Source organism: Pan troglodytes, chromosome 12, assembly GCF_028858775.2.
Source record: "Pan troglodytes isolate AG18354 chromosome 12, NHGRI_mPanTro3-v2.0_pri, whole genome shotgun sequence".
Classification (NCBI taxonomy): Eukaryota; Metazoa; Chordata; class Mammalia; order Primates; family Hominidae; genus Pan; species Pan troglodytes.
In genome coordinates this window covers 93931995-93948255 of record NC_072410.2, presented here as the reverse complement: position 1 = coordinate 93948255, position 16261 = coordinate 93931995, and the positions used below count along the sequence as shown (strand labels likewise).

Genomic DNA, 16261 nt, shown 5'->3' with positions numbered 1-16261 from the left:
TTGACTATGTTATGCTTGACATAGGCTATGTAAATTTCTAAAATTTCTTTGTGCTTTTTAATGGAAATTCAAATTGGCAATAAAGCATACGCATATTTGGACCTGTCTTTGTTTCACACTTCGAGAAACTTCCATTTAGATAGTTTTTATTTGGGAAAACCAAGAGTAGAAGAAAGATTTCGTGGAATCTTTTTTTGTTTTGTTTTGTTTGAGATGAGTCTGTGTCGCCCAGGCTGGAGTGTAGTGGCAGGATCTCGGCTCACTGCAACCTCTGCCTCCCGGGTTCAAGCAATTCTCTGACACCTGAGTAGTTGGGATTACTAGCGCCCACCACCACGCCCGGCTAATTTTTTTTGTATTTTTAGTAGAGACGGGGTTTCACCATGTTGGCCAGGCTGGTCTTGAACTCCTGACCTCGTGATCCACCTGCCTCAGCCTCCCAAAGTGCTGGGATTACAGGCGTGAGCCACCACACTCAGCCTTCTTGGAATCTTTTTAAAAAGTTGAATCTTTTCCTGCTGAGATGGTACTAGGTTAATGTACTTCCCCCAACTCTCCTTGCCTGAAATAGGTGTTTGTATTTATAACCTTATACAGAAATTATTTTTGCCCCTGGAATCATTCAAAGGTAGCTTTAGAAATTCATGTAACTGAAACGGGGACCTAGAACACTCCTAAAATTGAGGTTTCAATGTTTCAACAAATTAAATGAGACCATCAGACTTTGTACTTTGGCTTTTAATTGTAACTTCTCTTTTGTGTTTATTAGTACATTTCTAAGGACTTGCAAGATATATTTCTAAGGACTTGCAAGATGTGTATTATTTTTTTCTGTAAGTAGGTTACCTTTTTTTGTTAGACTGCATTTCATCTGTGTCCAATGAATCAAATTCTTTAAATGTAAAATCCCCCTAGGATAACTAAAAGAAAAAAATGGAAAGTGCTTTTTAAGTCTACTCCCTGACACTCTTTATGCACTGGTAACGTTGTGGTTGTCATTGGTTTTTCTTGAATTAAGACAGATTTTTAGGTGTCTTGGGCTGTGTGCGTGCCCATGCGTGCTGTAGAGCTAAGATCCTGCACTATTAAGAAGATATTCTCTTTTCTATGGTATTGGCTTGTTTTACAGTGAAAGAATGGATTTCTCAGAACTTTATGCTAAAAACATATAGGCTGGTGAGCCGTAATTTAAAAAAACACGGAAGAGAAGTTCTGAAATCATAATAAATACTCAGCATTATAAACTGATGTAGTGCTTTTAAGTTAGGGTCATTGTCTTTTTGTTGGGAAGACATGAGCTGTTAACATCACTTTTGAAATGAAAGAAGTCTTGTGGCATTTGCCACTTGAGTGAGACTTTTGTCTCTGAAGTCACTGAATCACTGAGCCAGCCCTTGACCAGTCACTGGGGCAACTTCTCTCTTGTGTGCTCTGAGCTGCTCTACTAGTTAAAGCTATTTGTTGACTCAAATTGAAGTTAATGCACGTTTATAAAGGTAAAAACTTTTGAGGCTCTTTTCTTGACAACTAAGCTAGAATTTGTGGAAAAATTAGGAGAGGAAAAGGAGAGTTGGCTGCTTAGATATGGACTTACGGATTCATAGATTTTTGGGTATGAATCTCTTTGGTTGGGGAGTGAAGGCTTCGCTTAGGTTGGACCTGTCAGGAGGGGCGGCCTGTTTCTGAGAAGTGGAAACAGCATTGAGGCTTCTTGGACCTGTTAGGAGAGTACCAAGAACGTACTAGGTTTTCCTATTTGCTGCCTTTTTTCCATAGGGGTGGGAGACAGGGGACATAGAATTACGAGTTTCTTTTCCCATTGGAGGGATTTCTTTTTGAAGTAGTGAGAAGTAAATCACCCAATAGCTTCTCTTTTCCCCTCTTTTAAAATGTCTTTTGTGGGCTGGTGGGCATTTGTATTTGTTCATTAACGATGTTTTAGTATTTGCAATACTAAATAAAAACATTGTTTTTCTTTTTTTCCAGGAAAGTCCCCAGAGGAAAAAAAGGAAATCAGAAGCTGTAGGAATGAGTAACCAGACTGACTTATTGGCTCTTGGCACAGCAGTTGGTAGCATTTTATTATACAGCACAGTAAAAGGAGAATTACACAGTAAATTAATAGTAAGTGTGTGTATATTTTATTTAAAAGTGATGTGACAGGGAAGCTGATTATTAGAGATTATTAAAAAAAACACTTCAAGGTATGTGATGGGATCTGTGCAGTAGGGACAGTTTTCAGTCTCATCTACGTTTAAATAACTGAATAGTAATATTTGATAAAAGCTATAATAGTTAACAGCAGTCCTTATTATGGGTCAGAGTATGAAGACTTATTGACTAGGTTTAAAATAAGGAAGGGTTACAGGAACTCTGAGGAATCATAGATAGCAGCTGTGGAAAGCATCTCCCCACCTCTTGACCTAGGGGAATAAAGGAGGCAGTTGAAGTTACTGCTAACACTGAGATCTTTTAGGGGCAAGTGTTGTGCTGCTGTTGCTGTCTCTTGAAGAGTGGCCCCATGGGCATGGGATCCAGACCTCAAACTGAGAAGGAGGCTCCAGCTGCCTGGTGCTAGTGTCTCTGATGGAGATGATGAGACTGGTTCTCCTAGGGTTGGATAAATTGGATATTGGGTTCAGCTGCTGCTGTTGGGCATTACCACTGTTGGGGTGATGCAAATAAAGAGACAGGAAGGAACAAGTCCCTTCTCTCTCCATCCTTGTCTCCCTCTAGCAGTTGCTATTGGTAGAACCTGTGGATCGAGCTGGGAAATCAGAAATCAGGTTGCTGAGTCCCAGCATCACAGCAGAATATAAAGGACGGTTTGGCATTGGAAGACAGTAACCGAACTGGTCTAGTAGGTTCAGACAATATCTATTGCAGTGTGTTTTTGTTCGCTGGACTTCTGTATATAGGAGTGTTTTAAGTTTTTTGTTTTAAATAACATTTGTCTATAGGAAATTTGTAACTACATAAAGTTGAAAAGGAAAAAAATTTATACCTAAGTCTGTCGCCGAGAGATCCTCTTAATAATTTGTATATTTCTTTGCTTTATACATACATTAAAAAAATATAGTTGGCTTTCTGTTCATCTAGTTTGTATCCTGATTTTTTTCATTAGATTACAACATAACTATCTTATATTTGTCAATAACTGGTTATAGAGATTTTTAGTGACTGCTTAAAATCCCAACAAGTGGGATAGTCCATTATGTTACTTGTTGACCATTTAGGGGTTTCCAGATTTTTAAATTGTTGTAAAACAATTTCTTTTTCTTACATGGATTCACAGAATTACTAACCTAAAATTAGTGAGCCAAAGGGTTGCTATATATGTAGTATAAAAATACTTTCTGGAATAATTTTTACTAATTTATGCTTAATATCAGTGATAGGAGATAAGTACTTTATCTCAGCAGTATCATTACCACTACTGAATAGCCCAATAAAACAGCAACAACGACAACAAAGAAACAGGTAATTTGGTAGAGGAATATTTTAATCTGATTTTAAGTTTGCATTTAGGAATGTATTACTTGTTTTTATATTAAAGATTACAAAAATAATACTCAACTATAAATGAATTTTAAAGCATTCAGAGATCCATCTCAAGAAAGCATTCTTCCCTATATTCTTCCCCCCTCCTCCAAGTCGAGTGTGGTCCTCAGGTGAGCTCTTACACCTACTATAGGTAGGAGCCTATCCTTTAATTGAATAGGTTTTTTGTGTTCAGCAGGTACCTAGCATCTTGTGCAGTGTGATAGCTGCTCAGCTGCTGTGGCTGCTGGAGCCTAGAAGACTTATTTTTTTTTAAAGACTGAGTCTCACTCTGTCGCCCAGGCTAGAGTGCAGTGTTGCGGTCTCAGCTCACTGCAACCTCTGCCTCCTGGGTTCAAGTGATTTTCGTGCCTCAGCCTCCTGAGTAGCTGGGATTACAGACGTGCACCACCATAGCTGGCTCATTTTTGTATTTTTAGTAGAGATGGGGTTTTGTCATGTTGGCCATGCTGGTGTCGAACTCCTGGCCTCGTGTGATCTGCCTGCTTGGCCTCCCAAAGTGCTGGGGTTACAGGCATGAGCCACCATACCCAGCCTAGAACTCCTTTTTATATCATTTCACAACCTTACGAGATTGTAAATACATCTTCGACAGGGATGAATTTATCAAAAAGGAGTCAAGAGGGTCAGGGTGAGGGGTACTGGGATGGTATGGTAAGGTGGAAAAGGACCAGGCTTTGGAGCTAGTCTGTCCTGAGGTTGAATCCTACTACTTGTGTGATCATGTGTGAATAATTTAACTTCTCATCCTTTAAATGGGTATTAACAACCTACCTTGCATGATTTTATTAAGACTTAAATGTAATAATGTATTGAAAGTGCCTGGCTTGTAAGTGGTATTTAGTAAATATTTGTTGAATGAGTAAGTGAACAAGTGAGTGAACACATCGCTAAATTGCTTTCCAAAAGGGTATGCTAGTTTACACTGCTGCTGGCAATAGTATTATGTAACCTCACCAGCATGGGCATCATAAGGCTAAACACATTGCTACAGGAACAGACTAAAAATGCCACTTTGTTTTGGTTTGTATTTCTTTGATTACTAACAAGGTTGAATATTTTGGTATATTTTCTAACTGAATTCTTTCTGTGGAATGTATCTGTTCATATCCTTTAGTTACTTGCGTGTATATAAGACTTAGTTCTTGGAGTACACAGCTGATAGGAAGGAAGGAAAGTAACTGAATGTAACATTTTAAAATATTTTTCTTTTGAAGTGGTAACAATGTTATTTCCAAGTAGCTTTAGTAATTTTGAGTAATCACTTTTATTCTTAGCTTAGATATGTACATAGTGGTGTTTCATTGTATACGTATTTACTTTATTCCTGCAAGATTTTAATACATAAAGCTAAAAATGATACAAAAGTAAAGTAACTGTAGGAGAGATGTCACAAGATAGCATGTGACTATTTGTCAGATGAGTTCCAGCAGTGTTGGGAAGGCCTGGAGGAGAAGTGATTTCATTTGGACCTTCTGGGATAGGTAAGATTTGGATAGAGGAGGGTGGAGAATCCTTTCAAGGGTGGGGAGAGGAAGGTGGGGAGATGGCAAGAGCAAATGAGGGGAGACAGGAATGGGAGACAGTAATGTAAAAGGTTGACTTGGCACTGAGCAAACTAATTCAGAGGAGGGGCATACTAGGGGATAATGGATAATGGATAAATGTGACTTCAGGTAGAAAGAATGAAATGCTTGCAGTGTGGGTGATTTAGCACCTCATTCTGCTAAGTGAGTTAGTCCTGGAATGTTTGTGAGATGGGGAACATGAATGAGCTCTTCTCAGTTTCTATTCCTACATGCCTCTTAGTGAGTGGGCATCTTGCTATGCTGTAAATGTATAAGTATTGTTTATATGCTATGGCCCCATAGTACAAGGAAGCATTTAGTGTTTACCTGAAGTAACAGTGATTTTTGTTTTGAGACATAGCTTTGGTACATTTTTTTACAAGAGATTTTTCGAGGATATTTTTGACTATACTTGATTTTTACCTTAAATGCTGACTTGGGGCGTGGAAGTAGTTTATTTATTTATTTTTAAACAGGAGAAGGAAAGTTAACATTTTGAAATTCTAGCTGTTTATCTCTCTCTTCTTTTTTTTTTTTTTGGATATGGAGTTTCACTGTTGTTGCCCAGGCTGGAGGCAATGGCGCAATCTTGGCTCACTGCAACCTCTGCCTCCCAGGTTCACATGATTCTCCTGCCTCAGCCTCTCAGGTAGCTGGGATTACAGGCATGTGCTACCACACCCAGCTAATTTTGTATTTTTTTAGTAAAGATGGGAGTTTTGCCATGTTGGTCAGGCTGGTCCTGACCTCAGGTGATCCGCCTGCCTCAGCCTCCCAAAGTGCTGGGATTACAGGCGTGAGCCACCAAGCCTGCCCTGTTTATCTCATTTTTGATGTTGGAAAACTCAAATGGATAGATAAAGGTTAAAGCTTTTAGTTAGGTTAAGGCCTAACATTTTAGTTAATTATTTGGTAATGACTCTAGGGTTCATATTATCATAATATATGAGACAAGTTTTATTTTCTTCTTAAATTTTTTTTTATACACCATAAATATATTCATTTTCATTTGTCAGTTAAGAAAAAGAAGAGTTGACTCCTACCTCTACATATTATTAACTACATCTCTAACATGGTCGCCTCTATTTGCCTTTCACATCCTCTGCCAATGACTGGCCTCAGATCACCAGTGGAACCTTTTCAAAAAATATACCATTGGCTCTATGTAGTTCTACTGATCTGAAATATCCACGTGTGGGCCAGGAGCAGTGGCTCATGCCTGTAATCCCAGCATCTTGGGAGAGCGAGGAAGGAGGATCATTTGAGCCCAGGAGTTTGAGACCAGCCATAAATTTTTTTTTTTTTTTTAAATCTACAGAGTGGTGGACATGACAACAGAGTCAACTGCATACAGTGGCATCAAGACAGTGGCTGTTTATATAGTTGTTCAGATGATAAACATATTGTGGAATGGAACGTACAGACATGCAAAGTAAAGTGGTGAGTAACATTCATGGTATCAGGAAATACAGTAGACGTGGATAAATGCTGGACTTGTGGGGAATGCAGACATTAATAAGGTTATAGGTTCCATTTACAAAGAACTTTTAATCAAATCGAGCATGCAAGATTTTAATACATAAAATACTAAAACACATAAAATACATAAAAGCTAAAAATGGTACAAAAATAAAGCAACTGTATGAGAGATGTCACAAGGTAGCATGTGACTATTTGTCAGCCGAGTACAGTAGTGTTGGGAAGGCCTGGAGGAGGAGAAGGGATTTCAGTTGGACCTTCTAGGACAGGTAAGATTTGGATAGAGGAGGGTGGGAGAATGCTTTCAAGGGTGGAGAAAAGAAGTTGGGGAGATGGCAAGAACAAATGGAGGGAGACAGGAATGTAAAAGATTGACTTGGCACAGAGCAAACTAATTCAGAGGAGGGACATACTAGGGGATAATGGATGGCAGATGATATGGGTCAAAGGATCCTAAGAGCCTGGCCTTGTGTCATAGGTAAAGATTATAGACCATTGATTATAGTTCAACCACCTGATCCTGAGGTTGGCCGTATAGGAGATGCTTAGTAAATGTGGGCTGTTGAATATAGTTCCACCTACTGTGTAGTTGAGGACCCTCATGAGGAAAATGATGCCCATGGTCCTGCAGCTGCCAGAGAAGGGATTCTAATCCTGCTCTTTTTAGTTCTGGTACAGTTGGGATTTTAGATTCTGTCTGGTATGCAAGAGAGAGCCATTGGCCAAGTGCAGTGGCTCATGCCTGTAATCCCAGCACTTTGGGAGGCCAAGGTGGGAGGATTGCTTGAGACCAGACTGAACAACATAGTGAGAACCACCTCTCTACAAAAAAAAAAAAAAAAAAAAGTTGGGTGTGGTGGCATGCATGGCCTGTGGCCCCAGATACGAGTCTGAAGTGGGAGGATTGCTTGAGCCTGGGAGGTTGAGGCTGTAGTGAGCCATGATTGTGCCACTGCACTTCAGCCTGGGTGATGGAGCAAGACGCTGTCTCAAAAAAAAAAAAAAAATGCTGGGCTTGGTGGCTCACGCCTGTAATCCCAGCACTTTGGGAGGCCAAGGCGGGAGGATCATGAGGTCAGGAGACTGAGACCATCCTGGCTAACATGGGGTACCATCTCTACTACAAAGACAAAAAAAATTAGCTGGGCGTGGTGGCGGGCGTCTGTAGTCCCAGCTACTCGGGAGGCTGAGGCAGGAGAATGGCGTGAACCCGGGAGGCGGAGCTTGTAGTGAGCCAAGATCACGCCACTGCACTCCAGCCTGGGCGACAGAGCGAGACTCCGTCTCAAAAAAAAAAAGCCACTGCAGGTCAGTGTCTCTGGGATAGAGTATTCAGAGTAATGCTTTAGGAAAAAGTAATCTGTCAGCAATTTGTAGAGTTTAGGGGAAGGAGCTAGTTAAAGGCAGAGAAGGCAGATAGGTTGTTACTGTAATCTGGTTGTAGGATGGTAAGTGTGGGAAGTTAAAATGGGAATGATTGCAATCATTGAGTTGGGATATTGAGTTTAGTTTTCAGCTTTGCTAACTAGGCAAGTAAACCAATTTAGAGGGAGGAGGTACTAGGGGGATAATGCATGGTAGAGGATAGAAATTATGGTCAGAAGAGATACATGGTTTTGGGGTTTTTAGACAAGTTGGCTTTGAAATAACATTATGTGAAAGATAAGACCCAGCAGACAGGGTGGTGCTAGAGGCTTAGATTTAAGTAGGGGTTTGGGGTTGGAGATGCAGGTAAGTAAATCATCTCCCTGATGGCTCAGTGAGTATTTGTGCTCCATTTACTTGTAGCAGACACAGTAGTTTCTATGTTAGTAACCTGTTAGAAATGCCTGCAGAGGTTCTGATCCAGTAGGTCTGGGGTAGGGCCTGTGTTACTGTATTCTGGATGAGAGGTCACAAAGATAGGTCCTTCACATAGGGACTAGTAATGTTCAAAGAGCCATTCAACACATGTGCGCTTTATTGTATGTAATCATAAGCCTGTGAGGTGAACTTTAGCCCCACTTTGCTGTTTTGAAGTAGATTAAACAAGAGCCTGACCTCTCATACACTAAACTGTGTTGTCTCATAATTTCATTATGTTTCCAGCTTCATTGTTAGCATTCTTATGCTGCCGTTACTTGATTTTGTTTTCTGTTCCAGACGCTATGTATTGATTTTCTGTTGTGGAAGATGAGGATTTAGCTCTTACCTTCTTTTCCCCCTTCCAGTTCTCTCAATATTGTTGTATCACAGTGTTTGATAAGCAGAATTTGTTTACATTATGACTAGTTAATTATTGTTACAGCTGAGCCTTAGACTTTCCTATGTTTAATATTTTTTTTTGTACAAAATTTTGCTTTTCTTGGGGTTTATAATTGCTTGGTTTTCATTTCATTAGTTACTAGGTCATTCTCTATTAGTGGTATAAATCTTCTCAGTTGTTTCTGGACACATCAGTCAGTCAATTTTATTCATTTCTTGGAAAACTTCTCTGTCTTGTAAGTTCTGCTGAATGATGATTATCCCGAGATTTTTTTTCTTTTCTTTCTTTTTCTTGAGACGGAGTTTCGCTCTTGTTGCCCAGCCTGGATTGCAATGGCGCGATCTCAGCTCACTGCAACCTCTGCCTCCCGGAATCAAGCGATTCTTCTGCCTCAGCCTCCCGAGTAGCTGGAATTACGGGCACCTGCCACCATGCCTGGCTAATTTTTTATTTTTAGTAGAGGTTTCAGCATGTTGGTCAGGCGGGTCTCAAACTCCTGACCTCAGGTGATCCACCCGCCTCGGCCTCCCAAAGTGCTGGGATTACAGGTGTGAGCTACCATGCCTGGCCATGAATTATCTTCTTTTGTTCCTTACATCCTGTCTATTGTGGGTGTGTTTTGATTTGTTTGATTTGGCCTCTTTTATGTTTAAGGCATCCTTCAAATCACTGGAGATCCTGGGCTGCCTGTTGCTATTTGGAAACAAAGCATTAAAAAGCTGATTGGTGGCTGGGCGTGGTGGCTTATGCCTAAAATCTCAGCACTTTGGAAGGCTGAGGTGGAAGGATTGCTTGAGCTTAGGAGTTCGAGACTGTCCTGGGAAACATAGTGAGAACCCCCTCTCTACAAAAATGAAAAAAATTAGCCAGGTGTGGTGGTGTGTACCTGTAGTCCCAGCCACCTGAGAGGCTGGGGCAGGAGGGTCACCTGAGCTCAGGAGATCGAGGCTGCAGCAAGCTGTTATCTTGCCACTGCACTTTGCCTGGGCAACACAGTGAGACCCTGTTTGGGGGAAAAAGTATTGATTGGAAGGCTTGGTTGTGAGTGTGTGACTTTTCAATTGTTGTGCTTCATTTATAGAGTGATTGGGAAGCCGTCAAATGCCAATATGTGTAGATCATTCCACTGGAACCAGTTAACATTTCCCAGAGAGGAATTTTTTCATCTAGTGCTTCTTAAGGCTTAAATGTACATACATCTTAACTTGTGCATACAGATCTGATTTAGTAGGTGTAACTAGGTTAGAGCTTGAGAGTGCATAATTCTCACAAGTTCCCAGATCATGCTGATTTATGCTTTGAGTTACAAAGCTCCTGAGGGATTAGGGTGTGGGGAGGATAGAAGGTATTATTAGCCTAACTAGCATTTTCAATACTGAGTGGGGAAGTAGATTAAGGAAGCTTATCAGCCTCGTCTAGGCAGGATGGCGATTGTGTCTTTTATATATGTATCAACATAGTGAGTATATGTTGAATATTGAATGTAAATGAGAATTGAAGCTGTGGGAATCGATAAATTGGCAAAAATTTCAGAAGCTGTTAAGGGTAAAGGAAAAGTTCTCTCATACATTATAGCTGCATTTCTTTGATTATCAGTGAGGTTGAATTTCGTGTTTATCAACAATTTGTATTTTTCCTATGAATTGCCTGTTTGGTTGTTTATATCCTTTGTCTGTTTTTATTTTGAGCTCTTTTTCTTATTGATATGAAGGAGCTATTTGTGTATTGTGAGTATTAATCCTTTGTAATATATATTTTTGATACTTTTTTCTAGCTTTTTACATATATATACAGATACGTGCGTGTGTGTGTGTGTAAATATATATATATAATTATAATTTTTATTGTTTTTGAGATAGGGTCTCACTCCGTCACCCAGGTGGAGTGCAGCAGTGGTGTCTCAGCTCACTGTAAACACTGCCTCCGGGGTTCAAGCAATCCTCCTGTCTCAGCCTCCCGAGTACCTGGGATTGCAAGTGTTTGCCACCAGCCCTGGCTAATTTTTGTATTTTTAGTAGAGACAAGGTTTCACCATGTTGTTCAGGCTGGTCTTGAACTCCTGGCCTCAAGTGATGCACCTGCCTTGGCCTCCCAAAGTGCTGGGATTACAGATGTGAGCCACTGCGCCTGGCCACTTTTTACTTATATTTTAATTTTATGACTTATTTGTGGAGCAGAAGTTTTATGTAATTAAATCAGGTCTTTTTTTTTTTCTTTATAATTTCTGGTTTGTAATTGCTGTGGAAGACCTTTCTTAACCCCAGGATTATAAAAACATTCTCATACCCTGTTTAAATACTTTTAAATTTAATCAGTTAATTTTTTTGCATGTGTGGCATAATGTAGGAATCTAATTTTGTTTTTCTAATGACTGATTTGACTTACTCCATTGTTGACTGGCAGAACCATATGTTTTCTTCCACTTAATAACCTCTTTTTTTTTTTTTGAGACGGAGTCTTGCTCTCTTGCCCAGGCTGGAGTGCAGTGGTGCAATCTCAGCTCACTGCAAGCTCCGCCTCCCAGGTTCACGCCATTCTCCTGCCTCAGCCTCCTGAGTAGCGGGGACTGTAGGCGTCCTCCATCATGCCTGGCTAATTTTTTTGAATTTTTAGTAGAGACAGGGTTTCACCATGTTAGCCAGGATGGTCTCGATCTCCTGACCTTGTGATCCGCCCACCTCGGCCTCCCAAAGTGCTGGGATTACAGGCATGAGCCACGGCGCCCAGCCTCTTAATAACCTCTTTTGTTATTCAGGTTCCTACTGTTACTTGCCTTTTTTTTTGGAGACAGAGTCTTGCTCTGTCACCCAGGCTGGAGTGCAGTGGTGCGATCTTGGCTCATTGCAGTCTCTGCCTCTTGGGCTCAAGCGATCCTACCATCTCAGCCTCCTGAGTAGCTGGGACTACTACACCATGCCTGGCTAATTTTTGTAGTTTTTGTAGAGTCAGGGTCTCGCTGTATTGCCCAGACTGGTCTCGAACTCCTGGACTCAGGCGATCTGCCCACCTCAATCTCCCAAGGTGCTGGGATTAGAGGCATGAGCCACCATGCCCTGCCCCTGCTGTTACTTCTTATAAGTGAATAGCCAAGTTCCCTATTGCCTATGACAGCATTAATATGAGTAACAAACAGCAAAGACTCCAGCTTCTAATCATATTTGAGGTAGTGAAAAGGAGTCATTTGTACCTAATTAATTTTTACCTGTCAGATTGGGGTACATTCATGTGGATTTAGGGTAGAAATAACCTTTTTGGGTTGCAACTTTAGAGAAATCGTTTGTGTTATTAAGGGAATTAATTAAAGGCCAGCCTTCCAGAGAAAGCGAGAATTGAGGTAGGGTTAGGATGGGCTTGGGGGGGTCTAGCCAGTATGGAACTTTCCTGGACATTCGCAAAGTTCATCTCCTGGGTCACAGGATGTACAACTACCCATTTTACATTCTTATCACTCTCACTCACTCATTTTCTGATACTTGTTGAGAATCTTTATCCCATGCCTGCCAAAGGGATATCGTGCTGTGTTAAGGAACGCAATCGATGAAGCTTTTATCACAGTGGTATGTCCAGGGTTAGTTACCTGACACAAGCTTTTAGGGAATGTAATTGTCACAGGACCTGAGGCGATATTTTTAATGATTGTTCAGTTTGTTTTTTTGTTATTTTCTGCTCTGAGTAAAGTTTTCTCTCATGTATTGAGATGCTTTTTTTTCTCTTCACAATATAGCAAATGGAAAGGCGACAATAGCAGTGTCAGTTCCCTATGTATCAGCCCAGATGGAAAGATGTTGCTTTCAGCTGGTCGAACAATCAAACTATGGGTTTTGGAGACCAAAGAAGTCTACAGGGTGAGCGAATCAAATTATTTGTAAGCATAAAAATTATAGAGTAAACACAGAGAAAGGCAGAAGTTTGAACCATAAGATATTATTTTAAGAATACAAATTCTTCATTGTCAGGTACATCAAATAGTTGAGTGGATAAAAGTTAGCCTCCTAGTCTGATTTGTTGATGTTAAAGAGACTAGACATGTCTACTTCAAATGTATTGGAAAAATGAACAGAACCAATATTCAAGAAACAAGTTTTTTTTTTTTTTTTTGAGATGGAGTCTCACTCTGTCACCCAGGCTGGAGTGCAGTGGCGTGATCTCAGCTCACTGCAAGCTCCACCTCCCAGGTTCACCGCCATTCTCCTGCCTCAGCCTCCCGAGTAGCTGGGACTACAGGCGCCCACCACCACGCCTGGCTAATTTTTTGTATTTTTTAGTAGAGACAGGGTTTCACCGTGTTAGCTATGATGGTCTCGATCTCCTGGCCTTGTGATCTGCCTGCCTCGGCCTCCCAAAGTGCTGGGATTACAGGTGTGAGCCACCGCGCCCAGCCGAAACAAGGTTTTTTTAAAATTTAAATTTTATTATATACACCAACTATGTATCCACAAAAAAGAAAGTTACCTTTTAAAAAACAAAACAGATTTTGAGACAGGGTCTCTCTCTGTCGCCCAGGCTGGACTGCAGTGACGCCATCATAGCTCACTGCAGCCTTGACCTCCCAGGCTCAAGCGATGTCTCACCTCAGCCTCCTGAGTAGCTGGGAGTATAGGCGCTTGCCACCAGGCCTAGCTCAAAAAAGATTTTCTTAATAAAAAAGTTTTTACTATGTGATGATTATGGTAATTTTGATTTCTAGCCTACATCCAGCATTTAGTCCACTTACTGTATTTGACTGTGGAGATTTAGTATTATATTTTTGGAGGAGGAAAAAGGTTTCACTCAGGGCTTACGGAATATTTGGTGCTGTGATGATGCCTTAATATTGTGGTTTCGACTCACTGAGAGTAAAATGAGGACCTACAATTCCTTGGCTGTGTCTGAGCACCCAAAGTACGCCTTTTAAAATGGATAGAATTAAGTGAATCTTTAATTCAAGAATGTAAGAAACAAAGGTGCGGAGTGGTAGGGTCATGGGAGTTAGAAGGAACATCTAAATTTTCAGTATTTTCAGATGGATTTTTTTAAAAAGTGGGAGAATTATAGCACAAATAACCTTATTTGCTTAGAATTGAATTGAACAGTTACTTCATCGTGGAGCTCTCCTTTCCGATATGTATCACATATGGCTTGTTTTGATAATATATACTATTAATTTTTGTCCCTGCTTTGAATCTGCTCTCCTAACTGAGATTTAACTTTCTCTAGCATTTCACAGGACATGCAACGCCAGTTTCGTCACTGATGTTCACTACCATCAGACCTCCTAATGAGAGCCAGCCCTTTGATGGAATTACAGGTCTTTATTTCTTATCTGGAGCAGTACATGACCGGTTACTTAATGTCTGGTATGTAGTTCTTTTGGATTTGGGAGGTAGCATTGAAAGAATCTGTCAGAGCTTATGTAGTTAATGTAAATTATGAATATGGGACTTTATTTGTTGTATCTAATGTTGGATTTACATTGAGTCATAATAAAAAATTGAGCCTGCCTACAAAACAGATCTTTCTGAGAAAAAATTAAGTGCATTATGTATTAAAGCCTCCTGTGCTTGTTTAGTGATACAGTGGACTGAACATTTTTGTGGTTGGGCAATTTAGAATATCTTTTAAAAAATTTAGAAAGACCTTTGATTTTGAAATATATGGCACCACTGGGTTAATGCAGTAGTGTCTGTTTATGGAGGGCATAAAATTGCTTGGCTGTCTCAGAATTTCCAGTAACTCCTTTTTGCAATAGCTGCTATTAACTACTTCCCTTTGAAACCTCTTTTAAAAGTAAAAATCAGGCCGGGCGCCGTGGCTCATGCCTGTCATCCCAGCACTTTGGGAGGCCGAGGCGGGCGGATCACGAGGTGAAGAGATCGAGATCATCCTGGCCAACATAGTGAAACCCTGTCTCTACTAAAAATACAAAAATTAGCCGGGCATGGTGGCGCACGCCTGTAGTCCCAGCTACTCGGGAGGCTGAGGCAGGAGAATTGCTTGGACTCAGGAGGCGGGGGTTGCAGTGAGCCGAGATCCCGCCACTGCACTCTAGCCTGGCGACAGAGCAAACTCCATCTCAAAAAACAAAAAATTTGGTGATACAAAGTCATCAAAAAGTTTTTAAAGAAATTTCCTGGATTTTATTGCAGCATCTGATGGTGAAGTTGGCTTGAAAAAAAAAACCACCCTGCTGTTTATGGACAGTTCTCATCTTAGTAATAATTAGTTGAGCATGCTCTTCACCATATAAAGTTACTATGAATTTATACAAGATAATACTCATTTAGAAGTGGGACTCATCCAATATGTATTCCTTAAAAAGGTAGTTGTGTGGGGGTCAGAAGTCAAAATGTGGGCCTCTGTTTACCTTCAAAACCACCAGCAAAACCATAATTCCTAATTATGTCTCTTGTAATTAAACGGATTTGGTTTTGTTTCGTGTTTGATTTTTGAGAAGAGCCAATGGAGATAAATTCTTTTAGTTTTAGAGGGTCTAACAATTACATAAGAAATTAGTAGTGCTAAAAAATTAAAATCTACTACCAGGGTCCCCTGGCATTACTGAGTTGCTTCAATCTCAAATGTTTTACCGCTTAGGCTTCCTCGTACCTAGGAGTCTCCAGCTACAAAATTTCATTAAGTAAAATAAAAGTTGCTTTATGTTAATCTTAAGAACCTGAATAGTGTCTATTATATGTGGGTGCTTCCTGGAATAAAGGAAGTAAACTTAAAATTAACCACACACACAAAAGGAAAATGTTAAAACCCATATTGAAAAGCTGCCCAATGAGCTGTGTAAATTTGCATGGGGATAGGTACAGCGGGCCTAAAGTTCCCTGATAATTTCCTTTGAAAGACACATTTCTATGGATATAACATTCGAAGGCTTCTTGCTGAATGAAGATTAAAAGATAAATCAAACCCCAGTACTACCTTCTATTGATTGGTTAAGATACTGTGCATAGTGGTCTGATGGCAGAGATTTTGAGCATACGTGAATGACTTCATGTTAGAATGAATGTTACTAAGAATTTTTGCATGAAAACATTTATAATTTATCAGATCAACTCTTAATTTTCTTCTGAACTCCAAAGAAGCTGATTTGAATCATGTTTGTAAATCATGTTTGTTAAGTATTATTTTTTAAAATTTGTACCTAAATTTTAAAAACAGCTATATTGAAGTATAGTTGACATGTAATGAACTGCACATACCAGAGTGTACAAACTGATGAGTTGTAACATACATATACATTGTGAAACCCTCACCACAAACAAGATAATGAATGTGTTTCCTCATGTCTTCTTGTAATCTCTCAGAGACTTGTTGACAGGTTTTGGGCCATTACAAATACAATTGCTATAGACATTTTTTGTGTACAAGTCTTTATATGGACATGTGATTTCATTTCTTTTGGGTAAATACCTAGGAG

General features: G+C 40.1%; 1 protein-coding gene and 1 non-coding gene across 3 annotated transcripts in view; both read left to right on the top strand.

Annotated features, from left to right (window-relative positions):
• Nucleotides 1-16261, top strand: part of WDR43 (WD repeat domain 43) — a 54197-nt gene that overhangs the window by 5429 nt on the left and 32507 nt on the right. For both annotated transcript variants that reach the window (XM_515377.8, XM_063789199.1), the window contains exons 2-5: nt 1987-2124; nt 6448-6569; nt 12578-12698; nt 14050-14189. In XM_515377.8, coding sequence (XP_515377.3) covers nt 1987-2124; nt 6448-6569; nt 12578-12698; nt 14050-14189 — 521 coding nt within the window. The remainder of the gene's footprint in view (nt 1-1986; nt 2125-6447; nt 6570-12577; nt 12699-14049; nt 14190-16261) is intronic.
• On the top strand, nt 13645-13729 carry LOC112208258 (small nucleolar RNA SNORD53/SNORD92). The gene has a single exon (XR_002942674.1). It is a non-coding gene; the product is annotated as a small nucleolar RNA SNORD53/SNORD92 (small nucleolar RNA).